Source organism: Dunckerocampus dactyliophorus, chromosome 5 (genome assembly GCF_027744805.1).
Source record: "Dunckerocampus dactyliophorus isolate RoL2022-P2 chromosome 5, RoL_Ddac_1.1, whole genome shotgun sequence".
Classification (NCBI taxonomy): Eukaryota; Metazoa; Chordata; class Actinopteri; order Syngnathiformes; family Syngnathidae; genus Dunckerocampus; species Dunckerocampus dactyliophorus.
Window position 1 is genome coordinate 14,249,661 of NC_072823.1, and position 16,018 is coordinate 14,265,678.

The following is a 16,018-nucleotide window of genomic DNA, read 5'->3' on the forward strand; positions in this document are numbered from 1 at the left end:
TTCTACAACTTGGATAAGCAACAAGACTTTTGTCAGGCACTGTATTGTATTGTATTACAGGTCCCAGTTTTTATTTCCATAAATACTTGCTTGTTTGTATGTTTCCCTGCAAGTTGACCTTGTGCTCACACTGTATCTACCCCCCCCCCCCACCACCACCACCACCACCACCACACCCCCGCACACCCACATGTCCACCCCCGCCACACTGTCTGTTTTCATCCGCGATTGAGGGTAACTGTAAAACTGCCCTACACCCTTCCAAAAATGACCTTGCATTGTCATATTTGTTGTAGTTTTGGTGCACACTGCTGTGCACAAAGTTTTCTATTTTATCCTGTGCTATCCAACTTGATCATTGCTCACAAGCAACCTATGGTATTCACATTGCAGACCCCTACGTGAAGGTGTGGCTCATGCACAAAGACAGACGTGTAGAGAAGAAAAAGACGGTGACGATGAAGCGCTGTCTCAATCCCGTCTTCAACGAGTCCTTCCCCTTCGATGTACCCGCCCATGTGCTGAGGGAGACTACCATCATCATCACTGTCATGGACAAGGACAGACTCAGCCGCAATGATGTTATCGGCAAGGTAACGTTTGGGTGGAGCCTTTTTTGTTGTTGCCCTTTGGAAGTGTTGCCACTTACAAGTCCCCTTCAGACATTCACCTCAGGTTACATGCAAATATGAATACGTCCACCTTTAGTGCAATGATTAATGAGACTGTCCCTCAACCCTATTTACACTCCTTACACAACATAGATAAATATCATCAGGCATCAGTTATTTTAATTGAAAATCCCTGGATTTAATTAATATAACACATTTACTCATTGCACTTTCCGCATCAACTCTGCCGCCCTCTATGTCTCTTTAATGATAAATTAATGACTGACTTTTCTAGAGCACGTGTCACTGTAGGAATTTAGCATTAAGCAACATTTGCATGTATCATGTAAATTATTAAAAGTCCTTTGACTGGTTTCTACTATTCATCTTGAAACTGGAGCTGGAGGTGTTTAGTTCGTTAGTTGAGCTTTGGCTGAATATACAGTCACAGAAAAAAATATTAGACCAACCTTGTTTCTTCAGTTTCTTGTTCCTTTTAATGCTTGGTACAACTAAAGGTACATTTGTTTGGGAATGTAAGAGTTACATTTTTTTGTTCATATAATGCCATAGCTATTGATGTAAAACTTGAGTGCTTTCGGTTATTGTCAAGAAAACCATGGAAATAGTTAGATATCAGCTTTTAAATTAAACTCTTATGAGCTATTTTTGTTGTCATCATTATATTTGTCCAAACAAATGTACCATTAGTCGTACCAGACATTAAGATGAACAATAAACTGAAGAAACAAGGGTGGTGTAATATTTTTTTATGTGATTGTAGGCGACAAGCTGAGGACATACAAAAGATGTGTCATTATAAACTTAAAATTCTTTTTAATGAATTATTTAACTGTTAACCTTTATTTTTACTTTTATGTTAACTTAAAAGTCGAAAGATTCAAGATTCAAGAGTTTTATTGTCATATGCACAGTAAAACAGGTAGTTCTCCTATGCAATGAAATTCTTATTCTGTTCATTCTCCCGAAAAAAGAAAGAAAACACAAGAAAGTGAATAAGAACAGAAGAAACATTAATACCAATAAATTAAGCAACAACAGAAGAGACATGAATACAAATCAATAAATAAAGTGCTATGAGTGTGTGCGTGTGTTGCGTGCGGCGTGTGTGAGTGCTTTGTTGAGAAGCCTGATGGCCTGTGGGTAAAAGCTGTTTGCCAGCCTTGTGGTCCTGGACTTCAAACTCCTGTAGCGTCTGCCTGACGGTAGGTGTGTGAAGAATGTGTTCTTCACACTCCTACCGCAGTCCTGTGTATCTTTGCAATACATTATATAGGTGGTCCTCGGTTTATGCCATTCCGAGGTTCATCGTTCATCATTTTGTTGTTAATATGCGCTCCCATAAGTTACGGGTAATTAAAAACGTGATTTTGGTCCGTAAATACGAGACTCGATAGAGAACTAGTTAGACCGAAAGAGTAGACTATGTGCAGTTCAAAAAACGATACAGGCTACTTTTGGGCGAGCCACGCCAAAACAAAATCAGCATATTCAACTGTCCTCCCTGCAGGGAGCCATCCTCCTCCCGCAACCACACACAGTCAAGACACTTGTCACATTCAAAGACATTCGGAAATCACAAAACCCTTTAGCACTACACATCCATCCATCCATTTTTTATGCTGCTTATCGTCATTAGGGTCGCGGGGGCATGCTGGAGCCTATCCCAGCTCCACCCTGGACTGCTCGCCAGCCAATCGCAGGACACATATAGACAAACAACAACCATTCACACTCGCATTCATACCTATGGACAATTTAGAGTCTCCAATTAACCTAACTTGCATGTTTTTGGAATGTGGGAGGAAACAGGAGTACCCGGAGAAAACCCAAAACACGTGGAGAACATGCAAACGCCACACAGAAATGCCCAAGGGAGAATCGAACCCAGGTCTTCCTGATCTCCAGACTGTGACTGTGTGGCCAACATGCTAACCACTAGACCACCGTGCGGCAGCACTACACATCACTGGCATTTTTTAAAATATTTTATTACTTCATTAGAATTTCATTTAATTCTTGTATTTAGTGTTTTATTACTGTATTTTATGTCTTTCAAGTGTTCTGTGTATAGTGTGAGTGACATAGCAGCAGTTAAGCAGTTTGTTTAGATATAATTTAGGCATAAGAGTCGACTTACACCAACACTTGACTTACATCACAGTCTAGGAAGGGAACTCGTACATAACCCAAGTACCAGCTCGATTTTGTAAAAAGAGACTGACCAAACTGTGACACAAAACTGAAAAACGACATAACAATGTTTCAACCATCTCCTGAATGAGACCTGTATTTAACCCCTTCATCCGCCATGGACTATACTCACTAAATGGATTTTGTAGCTATGTATACTTTAAACTGCACTTGACATCCTGAAGTCTTTAATGTAGAAAGACTTTTTTGCAGAAAGCTGTCAGCGCAAAACTTCTACCATAGCCATAGGGGAATAGAGCTTTGCTGACAGTCAAGTATGGCTTTAGCGTCAAAATACATTTTAAAGCCCATCTAATATGCACCCTGTGATAGAGCTTGGTCTATGTCAGGCTTTCAGAGCATTACAGCTTTCCTCCCTGTTGTGTGCTAGGTACCAGGTGTTGTGCAAACTGAACAGTACTTCCTGTAAAGTCCCTGTCATAACTGAAAAGTTATTCTAGTGACTGATGTTGGAGTGAGAAAAACTAGAAGGCAAAATAATCTCCATGTTTAGCTTGGAAATATACTCTCTAGCCACACGACAGATAGACGTGCACACTCTAATTAGATCAAATACAAGAGCTGTATCAATGCCAGAGAGGTTTTCATTTAACAATGTGCTTATTTGTTGTGGTTTTAGTTTCTGACAAAGTCTTCATTCCTCCTCTTCGTCTTGTCAGATTTACCTGTCGTGGAAGAGTGGACCAGCGGAGGTGAAGCACTGGAAAGACATGCTTGCTCGGCCGCGCACCAATGTGGCCCAGTGGCACGCTCTCAAGGCCTGATGGCACCGCCTACCTTCCTTCATGGCCCCTTCTTTCCACGCCCTCCCTCTCCCTTCCAATCCCGTCCTTATGCACAAGACTGACTTGCTGCCAGGCTGCGAAACACGGGTACAATTAGCCATCTGCTCTCGTAAACCTTTAAACCCTTTTTTTTTCTTGTCCCCGCCAGCTCATCTTGTTCCTCTTCTCATACGTTCCTGTCTCCATTTCTGTGTCTCGCCACTCCTCTCTTGTTTATGACTGCCCATACGTCCCTATGCACTTTGTGGGGGCTTGATTCTTGTTTCTATACGTGGACCCCTTGGACCTGAACTGCACTACAGCCTGACCCACTGAAGGTGCCAGTCCCGTGGAATCACAGGGAATATTAAGTGACATATAATCGTAGTGTATAATAATTCCAGGTACACAATACTACAGTATGTACTATATGTACTAGTACATAAACACATTAATATATTAGGCCTGTAGATTGGCAGAACCCCCGATACAAATAGGCTGAACCCCTCCTATACATCTTATCCATAGCCTGCGTACTATTTCCTCCACCACCTTTCTCTTCATTTGTCTCCAGTGTGCTATATCTTCCATTACGTTGCTCCTTCCTTTTACTTCAGTGTGGTTTAATGTTTGGCTGAAGTCGTAGAAAGCAATCAATACTTGGTTTGTGGAGAAACCAGCTCAGCTCAAGATACTGTTGATGCTAGCGTCTCTTTCTCCTCTTTCCTCCTGTAGTCTCTCATTTCCTCATTATTGTTCCCTCTTTCTCATCCTCTGGCACAATATTGTAGTGGACCCGTCCTCCGACCCAACCATTTCCGTTCCCCCAGCAACCTCACCCCCACCTCTCCCTCCACATGTTGTCCGTGTGCTGTGGGTGCTGTGCTGTAGCTCCAACAAAAATAGAGGTTAAAAGATATACTGTATATGTACTGAACTTTCTGAAGCTGGGAAAGCGGGAACACAACAAACTCATGTGATGGAACGCTCCTGATTCTTCCAGACAAATGGAAAGGGATTGACACGGAGAGAGAAAAAAGAAGACGGAGGGGAAAAAAACAACTCTAAACCCAAGACGTTACGATGATGTCATTTTTCACAACAACGGAGGGAACCGATTTCAAATCTTCTTGCAACAAAAGGCAACGCAGTTTGTGCTGTTTTGTGTGCATGCGGTCCGTCATGCGCGCTCACTTCTAATTGTGTATTGAGCCTATGAATTCTTAGTGCTGCCCTGTGCTCTTGTTTTGCCATGTTGTGCTGAAGATCTCAGAGAACCTCTCCATCTTCCCAACCTGTTTTCTCTGTGGCGCATCTAATGTGTGTCTGCCGGTGCAAGCGTGTTGTGTTTGTCAGTGTGTGTGTGTGAGAGAGATGTGCATACAGGAGCAACACAACTCTGACAAAGAAGTCTTCTTTTTTCTCTTTCTCTCTTCTTACTGCCATCTTTTCCCCATCCTCCACTACTGCCCTGCCTTCTTAACAAGGGCACGGGGAAGTTCTATCTGCACTTTTTCGAACTGTATTAACAATAATAACCTTAAGGATGGTTTTGATGATGATTATCATACTGGTGAAAATGAAAGGAGAAATGTATGAAAGGGGAGATTGGGGTGAGGCCTCCTCTGCTCTGTGACTTGAGGGTATCGAGATGAAGAAGAGGACACACAGAGGACGCATGAAGGGCTCTCATCTTCCTCTTTTTGTGCCTCTTGTTTTTTTTTTTCAGTGCATGTTCACTGGCATGTGTGTGGTTGATTCCTGTTGGCAGACCACTGTAGTGAGGAAGGAGCCCTTGTGCTTGCTTTGCCTGTCACATGGAGGCTTGCCAAGCCAGCATTGTTATGACACAAAGTGTAAAGCATGATCAGAGCTCCAACTAAGAGACTGACAGCTTCTATATGTTCTTCCTGATGCTGCAAGCATTCAGTATGGAGTGGATTTTAGCTTTGGTTCTGACCCAGGATAACAGAATTTGGTGTCTCTCCACATAGCGCCGTGTTTCTCACTCCGTGGGTGTGATTTTTGAAGTTGGACTGATCTGTGACTGTGAGATATTGTACAAGCAGATAATCTTTTCCCCTGGTGCTGCAGACCAGTGAAGTGTTTTAGTGGCTGCTTTGTTTGTCAGCCACAGTCAGCTCAAATTCTCTCACAGTAAATAAAACAGCATCACATTGACAGCATCACAGTTGTTTAGAGCCACTTGCTCAAAAGCGCTGCACTTACAATTGCAGTAGTAAAAGTCCCCTGAGGCATAGTCCTGTCAGCTGTTCGGTCTGACTGCAGAAACCGTTATTTCATTATTAATGATGCTAGAGATTTGTGACACAAATAGATCAGAAATTCTGGTTCTGTCAATTAGATTTTTTTTAAGGTTATGTTTGCCAACACTGCTTAAACCATTTAGCTTTCATGCTGTGCCACAACTGAAGTTGTGTGGGGAGCATACTTTTAGTCAATTTTATTTGGATTGTGTTAAAACTATTGAGATCTTGGCAGCTCGAATTGGTTTATTTTGTCTTCTTATAAAATGAAGGTTCAATTTCTTATGTTCACACACCATTTTTCGAGGTATGTTGAGTGGAAAGTTTACCTTGACATGTTTTGACTGTCATCTGCAGTCTTCAGAAGGGTCAACTGTGGTACTCATCAACTGTAATTCCTAGATGTGGCCAACCAGGTTGACTGTACCTCCTGCCGCTTGCGTGTCTGGAGGAGAGAGTCCAAGGTGTACATGTACAGTCGTCCCTGGCAATATCACGGTTTGATTATCACTATATTGCGTGTTTTCACAGATTCATTGATTCATAAATGATAGCTGTTTCGTAGTAGACTATGGTCTATTTTTAGTCAAAACATATTGAAATATAAGTCATATGTAGTGTTCTTGTCACTAGGTGGAAGTTATGACACGAAACATTGAGACATTACCTTACATTACATTACATTACCTTAGCACTGCACGAAGTCATGAATTCAGCCATGGCAGAGTGAAAAAATGTTATCCTCCCACCCAGAGTGGAAGTGGTAACTTTTTGGCTTCTTAAGTTTAGAGGAAATCAGTTCGAGGCTAACTGGCAGCCCTCTCGAGCCCCTGCAGCATAAGAATTGCAATGTGGTGTAAACAATGAATAATAGGAGTGTAAAGGTGACTGTATGGGTGTTATTTCACTTTAATAAGGTTAATACCCGTATTTACAAAGTCATAAAGAGGTTTTGCATGCTCTAACTACGAAAATATTCAATTTATTATTAACATTAAAGCCTATATCGCAAAAATGTATTTAACTACAATATTAACTACAATTAACGAGGGACGACTGTACAGTATGCTCCCTCATCTCGATTCATGGTGTTTTGAAAACACCATGAATGTTGACAGTCGAATAATTTTACATAATTCTGAGCTTTACTCAGTAATTTCTAGTTTTTTCTTCATTTGTTCCCCTGAAGACTGAATTCAGTCATTCTTTCTATTTTTATTTTGCACATGCATATGCACACGTGCATGAGGGAGAGAGGCTCAGATCATCCTAATGCAAGTTGGCCTTCGTGAACCTAAGTTCAGGATAACATAATCACCAGGAGATGAGATATACAAACCTCAATTTCAACCTTATCTGCGCAAGATTAATGCTCAAGTGTGACTCTCAGCTGGTATGGAATCACACTGCGGGCTGTTAGTGTCCTCATGGACTGAGGGAACACATAGTTTGATGAGGCGCTCGCCAGGGAAAAAAAAAAAGACAACACATTGTGCCCTCATTAGTAACCATGAAGATGCTGTGAAAGGATACAATTGAGGGGAATAGTCACAAAATGATTGCTCGTGATTTCCTAATGTGAGTGCGCAGGTGATGATGCTACTTCCTTTCATCATGATTACATGGTGCTCAAGGAGGGCCGTATCAACTCACTTGACCCAGTAAACTGGCAGAGATATGGTGTTATTCTTAGTAACACAAGGCATGTGTTATGCTGCTGGTGGAAGCAAGCTGAAGGCAGACAGGTTGCTAGGTGGCACGTTTAAAACAGCACACCACGGAGTGCTTTTGTTTTCCCAAATGCAAATGTGTGATATCAGCAGCCCGCCGTATAACCTCTGTTTGAACTAAACTCCCCCTTGAGCCAAGACAGTTTATGATAATGATCTGCTATGATATTTCCGTGATTACATCTAGCGTAAACCAGATGAGCAGTCACGCTCAAGGTCAAATAGTGAATAAACATTTAAATAGGATTGCTTTTTCATCTGCACTTTCATATGATTGTCCCAAAAATTGCGTAACAAACACTGTCTCCTTGCCAGCAGCCTGAAAACAAACACCAATACAACGAAGGCTAAGCTAAACAGAATAAAAGAGAAAGAAGAGTTTTATTTAACCACCACCTGTCTCATGCCTCGTAACGGTGAGCTTTGTTGGCACCAAAACTGTCAGCAATGACCTTCAACAAACACAGAGCTCATGAATATTGCACAGCAACGTTGCAGATGCTCACATTTTTATTGTTATTTATTTATTTTTTGCAGCCTCTCAGTGCACATGCACATGCTCAGTTGTTTCCTTCATCATGACTCTGTTGCCAGGCGGAGGTGCAGGTGGTGGTGGTTATTACGATTGACTGACACAAGTCAACACTGGTCACCGCTGTGTTGGAGTGAAGGTATTTTTCAGGTGTATAAATAACATCAGTGCTCCTAAATAGCAAGTATTCCCTTTTCAACACTTTATAACAGGACAAAGATAATTTAAAGACACCTCTTAATTACTCTATTTATGGCTTTCACAAGAGCTCCTTAGTTTCCTCTGAATCTTAATTCTCCATTTTCCCACAGAGAAAATGTAACAAAAGAGTGCAAGGTACTTATTTTCCTCTATTTTACTCTCTGTAGATGTAATGGCTAAGTATCCCAATACCTGAGTCCACAGTTTTATTGTTGGTTAGGTTTCACTTTGTTCCAAATAAAATAGATTGCGAGTAAATTGGATAGGAATTATCATGGTGCCAAAAAAGCGTGTTAATTATCCTTCCAGTGAAGCAGAATTTGTAAAATAGCAATACATCGATATAGACAACTATATCCTCCAATTGGATACTTCATATGAATATCATACACAGCCGTCCCTCGCCACATCGAATCATGGTTCTATTATGGTTTTTCAAACATATATTAATTAATACATCATCGCTGTTTTGTGGTTGACTGGTATTATCAGTAAAAAAATATGCATATTCAAGCAAAATGTATGTACTTTTGGCCGGCATTAAGCATTTTCGAGCATAAAAATGGCTAACTGAAGTAAAAAAAAAACAAGGCATTCACAAAATAATGTACATTAAAAGACACCTTTTGATATGTAGTATTCTACACTGGTCACTAGGTGTCAGTAATGTTACATTATGTTACATTAATAAGACAATAGCCACCACAGCAAGTGCTAGTATCCCACAGCAACAAGGAACTCTCCCAATTCTAACATGTGAGTCTATATCAGGGGTCACCAACACAGTGCCTGCGGGCACCAGGTAGCCCCCCCATGACCACATGAGGTGCCCGCAAGCCTGCTTTTCATTCAGGCTTTCAGTTAATAATGTGAGAACGCTAGAAAGAAAAGTATTCTGAAACATAAAATGTGAGTTGTGGATACCAGCATTTTGTGAATTTTTTGGTAAAACAAGCATATTTGATCTGTTTGGGTTGAAATAAGGTATGAAAATCATTTCTACAAAAATGAGTAGCTCGTGGCCATTTTCATTTTCTAAAAGTAGCTCTCACAAGGAAAAACGTTGGTGACCCCAAGTCTATATTATGTCTTATTTTCTATTTTGGGTTATATGAGTGTACAGGTGACTACATTGGGATAAATATTTGATTTATAAATAAGGAATCCTATTTCAAGGAAATTCACTTATCACAGTTGGTTCTGGAGCCAATTAACCACGAAATACCAGGGATTACTGTACAGGCGCATCTCAATAAATGAGAATATGATGCAAAATGTGTTTGAGGTCAGGAGTTAAATTAAGACGAAGAGAGACCGATTTAAAGGTTGACTTTAGTTTTTTAACTTTGAAATGAACTTTTTGACCATTTTTAACATTTTATGAGATACTGGACTTGGGGTTTTTATTAGCTGTAAACTATAATCAAAATTATTCAGAAATATATTCTTGAAATATTTTACTGTCCGTGTTATCTGTAGAATAAGAGTTTTATTCTCTGAATTGAACTACTGAAATAAATTAGCTTTCAAAAATATTCAAATTCATTGAGATTTGCCTGTACATGATGATATGCATCGACTGTAAGGTCAGCAATGTTTCTATTGATTTGATTGATTGTGTAAGAAATGTACATCTATATAGTGTTCACTTTTTTGTTACACTGGTAAACAAATAATGGAGGGGCCGGTTTAACTCTTCATTGGCTGAGTAAGCAAGTTATCCTTCCGAGCCAGACAATATTGTTTGTCCTTGTCATACTGTGTCCTTCCTTATTGTATAATGCAGGTTTTCCCTTGATGGATGAGGCGTCACTGACTCACTTCTTTGGAAAGGTGCCTGCTCTGCTGCAGTTGTGCAATATTAAATTAAAGCTACGCTGTGCTGAACGTGTGTGGATTGAAATTAGGTTGTCGCGCTGTCATTGGGGAAATTGTATTCTGCTGAATCACAGTGTAATGGCTGAATCAGCCCAGTTGCTACTGGTTTGGGTGACCTTTGTCACTTTGTGAGCTTCACCTTGCACAGGCAGACGTTGCCTCCACCCCCAAACTCACCCTTGGACTTGTTTGAAGCATTTGTTCAAAACCAGTGTGACTTCTCCCAATCAGGGTTCAAGTAAGCATTATTTGAATTGTAACGAATATGAAGAACAATAATGAAGAATATGTTTTTTTTTCTTTTGGTTGACATTTGGTTGTTGGTCGGTATGTGTGTGTGTGCTTTGGTGTTCTTGTGTTGGGTTTATTTCTTTACAAACGTGATAAGAAAAGCTTTCTGTTTTTGACAACTTTATGTAAATATCATTGGTGGAAATTAACATTTGTTGTGCAACAGGTTTTCCTTTGTCACTTGAAATGATGAAGAAAACGACATTCATGATAACAGTGGTGATGTTGACGATGCTGATTATAACCGCCCTTCTTGAATAAGGGCTTTTGATGTCCATTGTATTTTGTCGGAGGGGTTGTGAGGTCAGAGCAGGAGGATTAAAAAGGGAAGGAGCGCTAGCCAACACATCCTGAGCCCACTGTAGCAACACTGCCACGCGGCTTTACTCCCCTCTTTCATTCTTCAAGGAAATAGTCTGTGGCACAAATTGCACAGAAGCGTATGTATTTTCACGAGAAGCATGAAAAAGGAGTCTGACCCCGTCTCTTTGGCGACGCCTCTGGCTGTCGTCTTATGGGCTTTGGGATTTACTGTAATGCCATTGTGTTCGACAGGATTGACCCCACTCTGACATAGATGATGCCACCAAATTTTGGAACCAGGCATTGTGCAGCTGAGGGGGAGGTGGGGCGCCTTGAATCCGACTTCTACTAGACTGTTTGCTTGCATGTGTTTCAGCCTCGTGTTCCACTCATGATAAAGCATAATAGGCTGCTGGGAGTACATCACAAATTGGCTCATGTCTTGTTTGGTGACATGTTGGTTAGTGCATCTACAGCGAAAAAAAACTAGAATTAGAGGAAAGCTCTAGAGCATGGGTGTCCAAAGTGGGACCCGGGGACCATTTGCGACCTGCAGCTGTTTTTTTATTGGCCCACGGCACATTCTAAAAATGTAATTTAACAGGAAAACTAAAAAAAAAAACAAAAAAAAACAGCAACAGCAAAAATGGAAAAATCAGCAGTAATTTAACAAGAATAAAGTCAAGATATTTAAAGAAAATGTTTTTAAACTCACTAGAAAGTTATAAATTTATAACAATAATGTTGTAATATTATGAGGAAAAAGAACATTGTTTTAGTAGCATAAAGTTGAACTATGAAAGAAAGAACTAGTTATTTTTTTAAAAGTTGTAATATATTGAGAAACAAACCAAAACAATAAAAAGTTTTCATTTCTGGAAAATTGGTTTGCGGAAAGTTGTTACGGGAATAAAGTCAAAATATTATTAAAGATTCAAGAGTTTTATTGTCATATGCACAGTAAAAGAGGTAGTTATACTTTGCAATGAAATTTATGGCAATAACGTCATAAATACAAGAAGAACATTTACAAGAATAAAGATGAAATATTTGGAAAATAAAAAAAAAAATCAGAAATTAAAAAAAAAAACAGGGATGCTCCGATGGATCGGCCACCGATTAGCATCGGGCGATTTACGTAAAAACGACACATGATCGCCATATGCCGATAAATGCTTCTGTCCTGGCTGCTCAGTACAATACAGCAACATCAATAATAGAAGAAGCCTTCCACAGTACACCTTTGTCACATGTACCCAAAGGTTCAATAGTTTCATTTTTAATGGTTGTGTCATACAATGGTTAACTGTTTTATGCTTGAATGACTTGAAATTGTTCAAATTTTCTTTGTTTTGTTTTTTTTCATCTATTTAAAAATGTGGAAGTACAGCTCAGAAAGGCTTTATGATGGTGCCAGTTTTACACTGTAACGGATTGTATCCACAAAAAAAAATCTAAAGGTAAATAACCGGAAAGTGAATTAGCAACCGGGAATGGATTGTTTTGGCCCTCCAAGGTTCCACTGTATCCAAAATATGCCCTGTGCCTTTCTCACAGTCTGCACAGTCTGGCTGGTAGTTATTTCCATGCCTCCACTCCCTCTTCCATTTCTCTATGGCCTTATATTTACTGTATGTCCATGCTGGGCTGGTCTCACATTTCATTTATTGTGGCCCCACCACAGAAACGCTACAGTTACTCCAGCAGCCTGCAGGAAGGACAGTGGATACACTCCCCCCTTCATTTGTAATGCCATCCCATAGCCGGCATCCCGAGGGGCTGTGCCCAACAGAAAACACTCATTTATCGATGCTCTAAAAATAATCTTTTACTCCTAATCCTCTGCCCGAGGAGTACTTAGCTCTCTCCCTGCCGGTTGATGTGATTTGTCTCGAGCAACTCCACGGCCATCATGTGTGCTCAGGTGGGGAATTAGCATGGGTAATTTATAATTTACCAGCTAAAAATATCACTTAACCTGCGGACTCGTTTGGGATCTTGGTGCTGGCCAGCACTCCTCATCCTTCAGCTCCTCTCTGAACTCGCCATATTCTTACCTCTTCTGCAAAGACTGCTCTAACTTCAAACACACACAATTGTGATGTGTACAATCTAATTCCATGTATTTATTTATTTATGTATTTTTTTGCCAACTTTGTAAAGTGTATAAATATATATAAATATATGAAGAAGACAGTACTGTATAGATTTTAGCTGCCTGGTAAGGTTCCTAGTATATACTTGGTAGACTAAAAGAAGAAGCGTAGAGCTGTTCAAAAGCCAGTTACTGACATTCTCTCTGTAACTCGGTGCCACTGGCGCTTTTTCTATCCTAAGTTTTGGTTTTGCTTATTTTTTTGAGTGTGTTGTTCTTCTTTTTGTCTGTTTGTTAGTTGGTTCTTTTCTTGTTCCTCCTTTTCTTGACAAGACACAGCAAGGTTCTGGCAGCCAGGAGAGTGCAGTGGAACGCAGACTGGAACCCAATGCATTATTGTGTGTATTAGGTGTGTGTCTGTCCACGCTAGTGCTAGTGCTCTCTGTGCAATGCCCCTCCCTCCCTTTCTTTCTCTGGTGTCACGTGACACAGTGTGTGTTCAGGTACAGGATGACTGTGTTGGCTGAAGCTGGCAGATGCCCGCATGACCACTCGGCTGCTTCATTACAAAGCTTCGTTTTAATCCTCCACCAAGTATAGATTTCCACTTCCTCCACTCGATTGTTCATTTGCTCTCCCATTCAGACGGTAATGCATACACCTCCAGAGTCTAATTTACCAGTAATCCATGCTCCCTCATCTATCTGGGATTCTGTGTCCATTAGCGCCTTTTATTCTTCACCTTGTTATTTTTTTTCCTGCAGAGCTCTGTGGACCAGACAGGGATCAAGCACATAAAAGAACATGCAGCTAAGCACCTTCTCTCCAGGGCCACATGCATAAAATCATGTTTCCACAAGGTCATCTTTAATCTTTTATGTCTTTTCAACCCAAAACCTGTGCAAAAACATAACATATGCAGAACCAAATGTTACCAGTTTACAAAAAGGGTACATTTATAGGGAATTTATAAATGCATTATTTGATGTACTGCAATTTAAGGCACCCCAAATATTGAGCCCTGTTGTTTGTTGTCCACTTTTTGCACAAATCTGAAGTTAACACAACAAAACGTCCTGAAACGTTAACAGTTAAACTAACGCAGCAGTAAAGGTCTGTTGCAAAATTACCTAATTTTTACCACTACAGCATTCTGAATACAGTCATGCCTTGTTTATCGCGGTTAATTGGTTCCAGACCCGCACGCAATTGATTTATTCCAAACTTAAGAAAGGGTTTCAAACAAAGTGGGGAAGAAGGATAAAGAAAGTCAGTCAAAAACTTACCACTTCCACACAAAACAAGAGGAGAACATCTTTTCACTTTATCACGTCGGACATTCCATGGCTGACTCCATGCCGTGTGAAGGTAAGGTAGGGGGTCATTTATTAATTTTTTAAAAAAGCGATAGGGTGAGGGAGCAATGTTCGAACCGCGATGTAGAGAGAGATGACTGTATTGCACATATCCAATATTTTCCGGACTATAAGTCGCTCCCGAGTATAAGTCGCATCAGTCAAAAAATGCGTCATGAAGAGGAAAAAAACACAAGTCGCACTGCACTTGTGTTTATTTAGGTCACAAAATTCAAGACCGAGAAGTTCAACTACACGATAGCACACAGAACAACAGGCTAAATAGGTAATGTATTAGTTCATGGATTAGTAATGCAAACCAAGAATTTTAGACTACCGCTTGATATTATATTTCAACATTCCATACTTGAAGATGTCCGCCCACGCTCTAAAATGTCTTCCTTTACTAATGCATGCAAATGTGTGTACATATACATGTCATTCATAAGTGGCCATGCTTTAGAAGTAGAAGGGCAGCCGTCAGCACAGCCAAGATGAACTGAAAAGCAGCCATATTCAAAGGTCAAGCACAGAAGCTGCTTGTCACCTCATTTGTAGCAAGAACAGCCTTAAAGATTGGACCCACTCTCTAGTGGGGTACTTGTAGTGGAACCCATTATTACCCCTCCCTTTATCCCAATTTAAATTTAGGACTAAGTGCTCTGATGTGTTGCTCTGTACATATCTGTGTAGTGCTTCTGTTGATGTCCCTGTGCTAGCGTAGCATCGGGTTCTTACTGGGCAACCTCCACAGACGTCCTCCACCTCTTACTCTGTTCCACCTTCTCAGATCTTCCATGCAGGAAAACCTCAACCATGATTAGAACCCCTTTACAAACGCCACTCTGCTGCTCTAAACCTGCCGCCATGCTGACCTCACCGAGGCTTCCTTAGGTGCTGAGGGGTGCAAATGGGTGAGGGAAGCACAGCGTTAGAAGAGCCCAGTGAGAAAGCAGAGTGGTGGCTTGCTGTGTGTCCCTTCATGGATCAGCAGGAAAGAGTGAGGGCGTCTGAAGGTCACAACCCAGTAGCACTTTGGTTTAGCGTTCCATGTTTTTTTTCAGCCTCTCCTGTTTTTTGGCCGAGCAGACTGTGATCTTACTGGTTGTTGTCGTTCTCCTCATCCCATCAGTGTTACAGAGTGTGATGGGCGGATTGAGCCATGGAGCTGAGCTCTGATTTTGTTCCACATTAAAGAATCATTTTTACTACTTTGGACTGCTGGGATTCATTGTCTTCCTTGATGATAAAACAGCAGTGTCTTCTGAAATAACTGTAAATTGTCCTGATTGAATTATCAGATCGTGTTTTTTAGTTAATTTGCCCAAACAACATGTCTGAACCGGAACATATGCCAACACAAATAAAAGCCATAGACCAACCTTTTCAATGCACTGCATAGAGTGAAAACATTGAATATGCTCTCACACCCCTGCTCATGTTACATCTGTTGTGCAGCTTACTTAAAAAAAAACCCAAAGTGAAGAGTCTTATGAACAAAACATGCAAAATAAACCTTCAGACGTCAGCTCTGAAGTTGAAGATGATCACAATGACTGCAAATCAACAAAACATGGCTTCACCGGCATAACATTTGAAAATCAACTCCAAAAAATGTTTGAATATTATTTTTACCGTTAGATTTAGGTTGTGCCCACTTATGCCGACTTAAGAAGATCCAGGTTTACGGTCTACTTGCTGGGCACTGTCACATTCTTCTGTTGGCATTTTTCTGAACACCTCTTTGGGCATTTTT

General features: G+C 40.6%; 1 protein-coding gene across 4 annotated transcripts in view; it reads left to right on the forward strand.

Annotated features, from left to right (window-relative positions):
- The window catches only part of syt7a (synaptotagmin VIIa), a 126,169-nt gene extending 110,696 nt beyond the window's left edge, over positions 1-15,473 (forward strand). For all 4 annotated transcript variants that reach the window (XM_054777624.1, XM_054777626.1, XM_054777625.1 and 1 more), the window contains 2 exons: positions 394-593; positions 3,506-15,473. In XM_054777624.1, coding sequence (XP_054633599.1) covers positions 394-593; positions 3,506-3,610 — 305 coding nt within the window. In that variant the 3' untranslated portion in view covers positions 3,611-15,473. The remainder of the gene's footprint in view (positions 1-393; positions 594-3,505) is intronic.
- Positions 15,474-16,018: the final 545 nt, after the last annotated feature.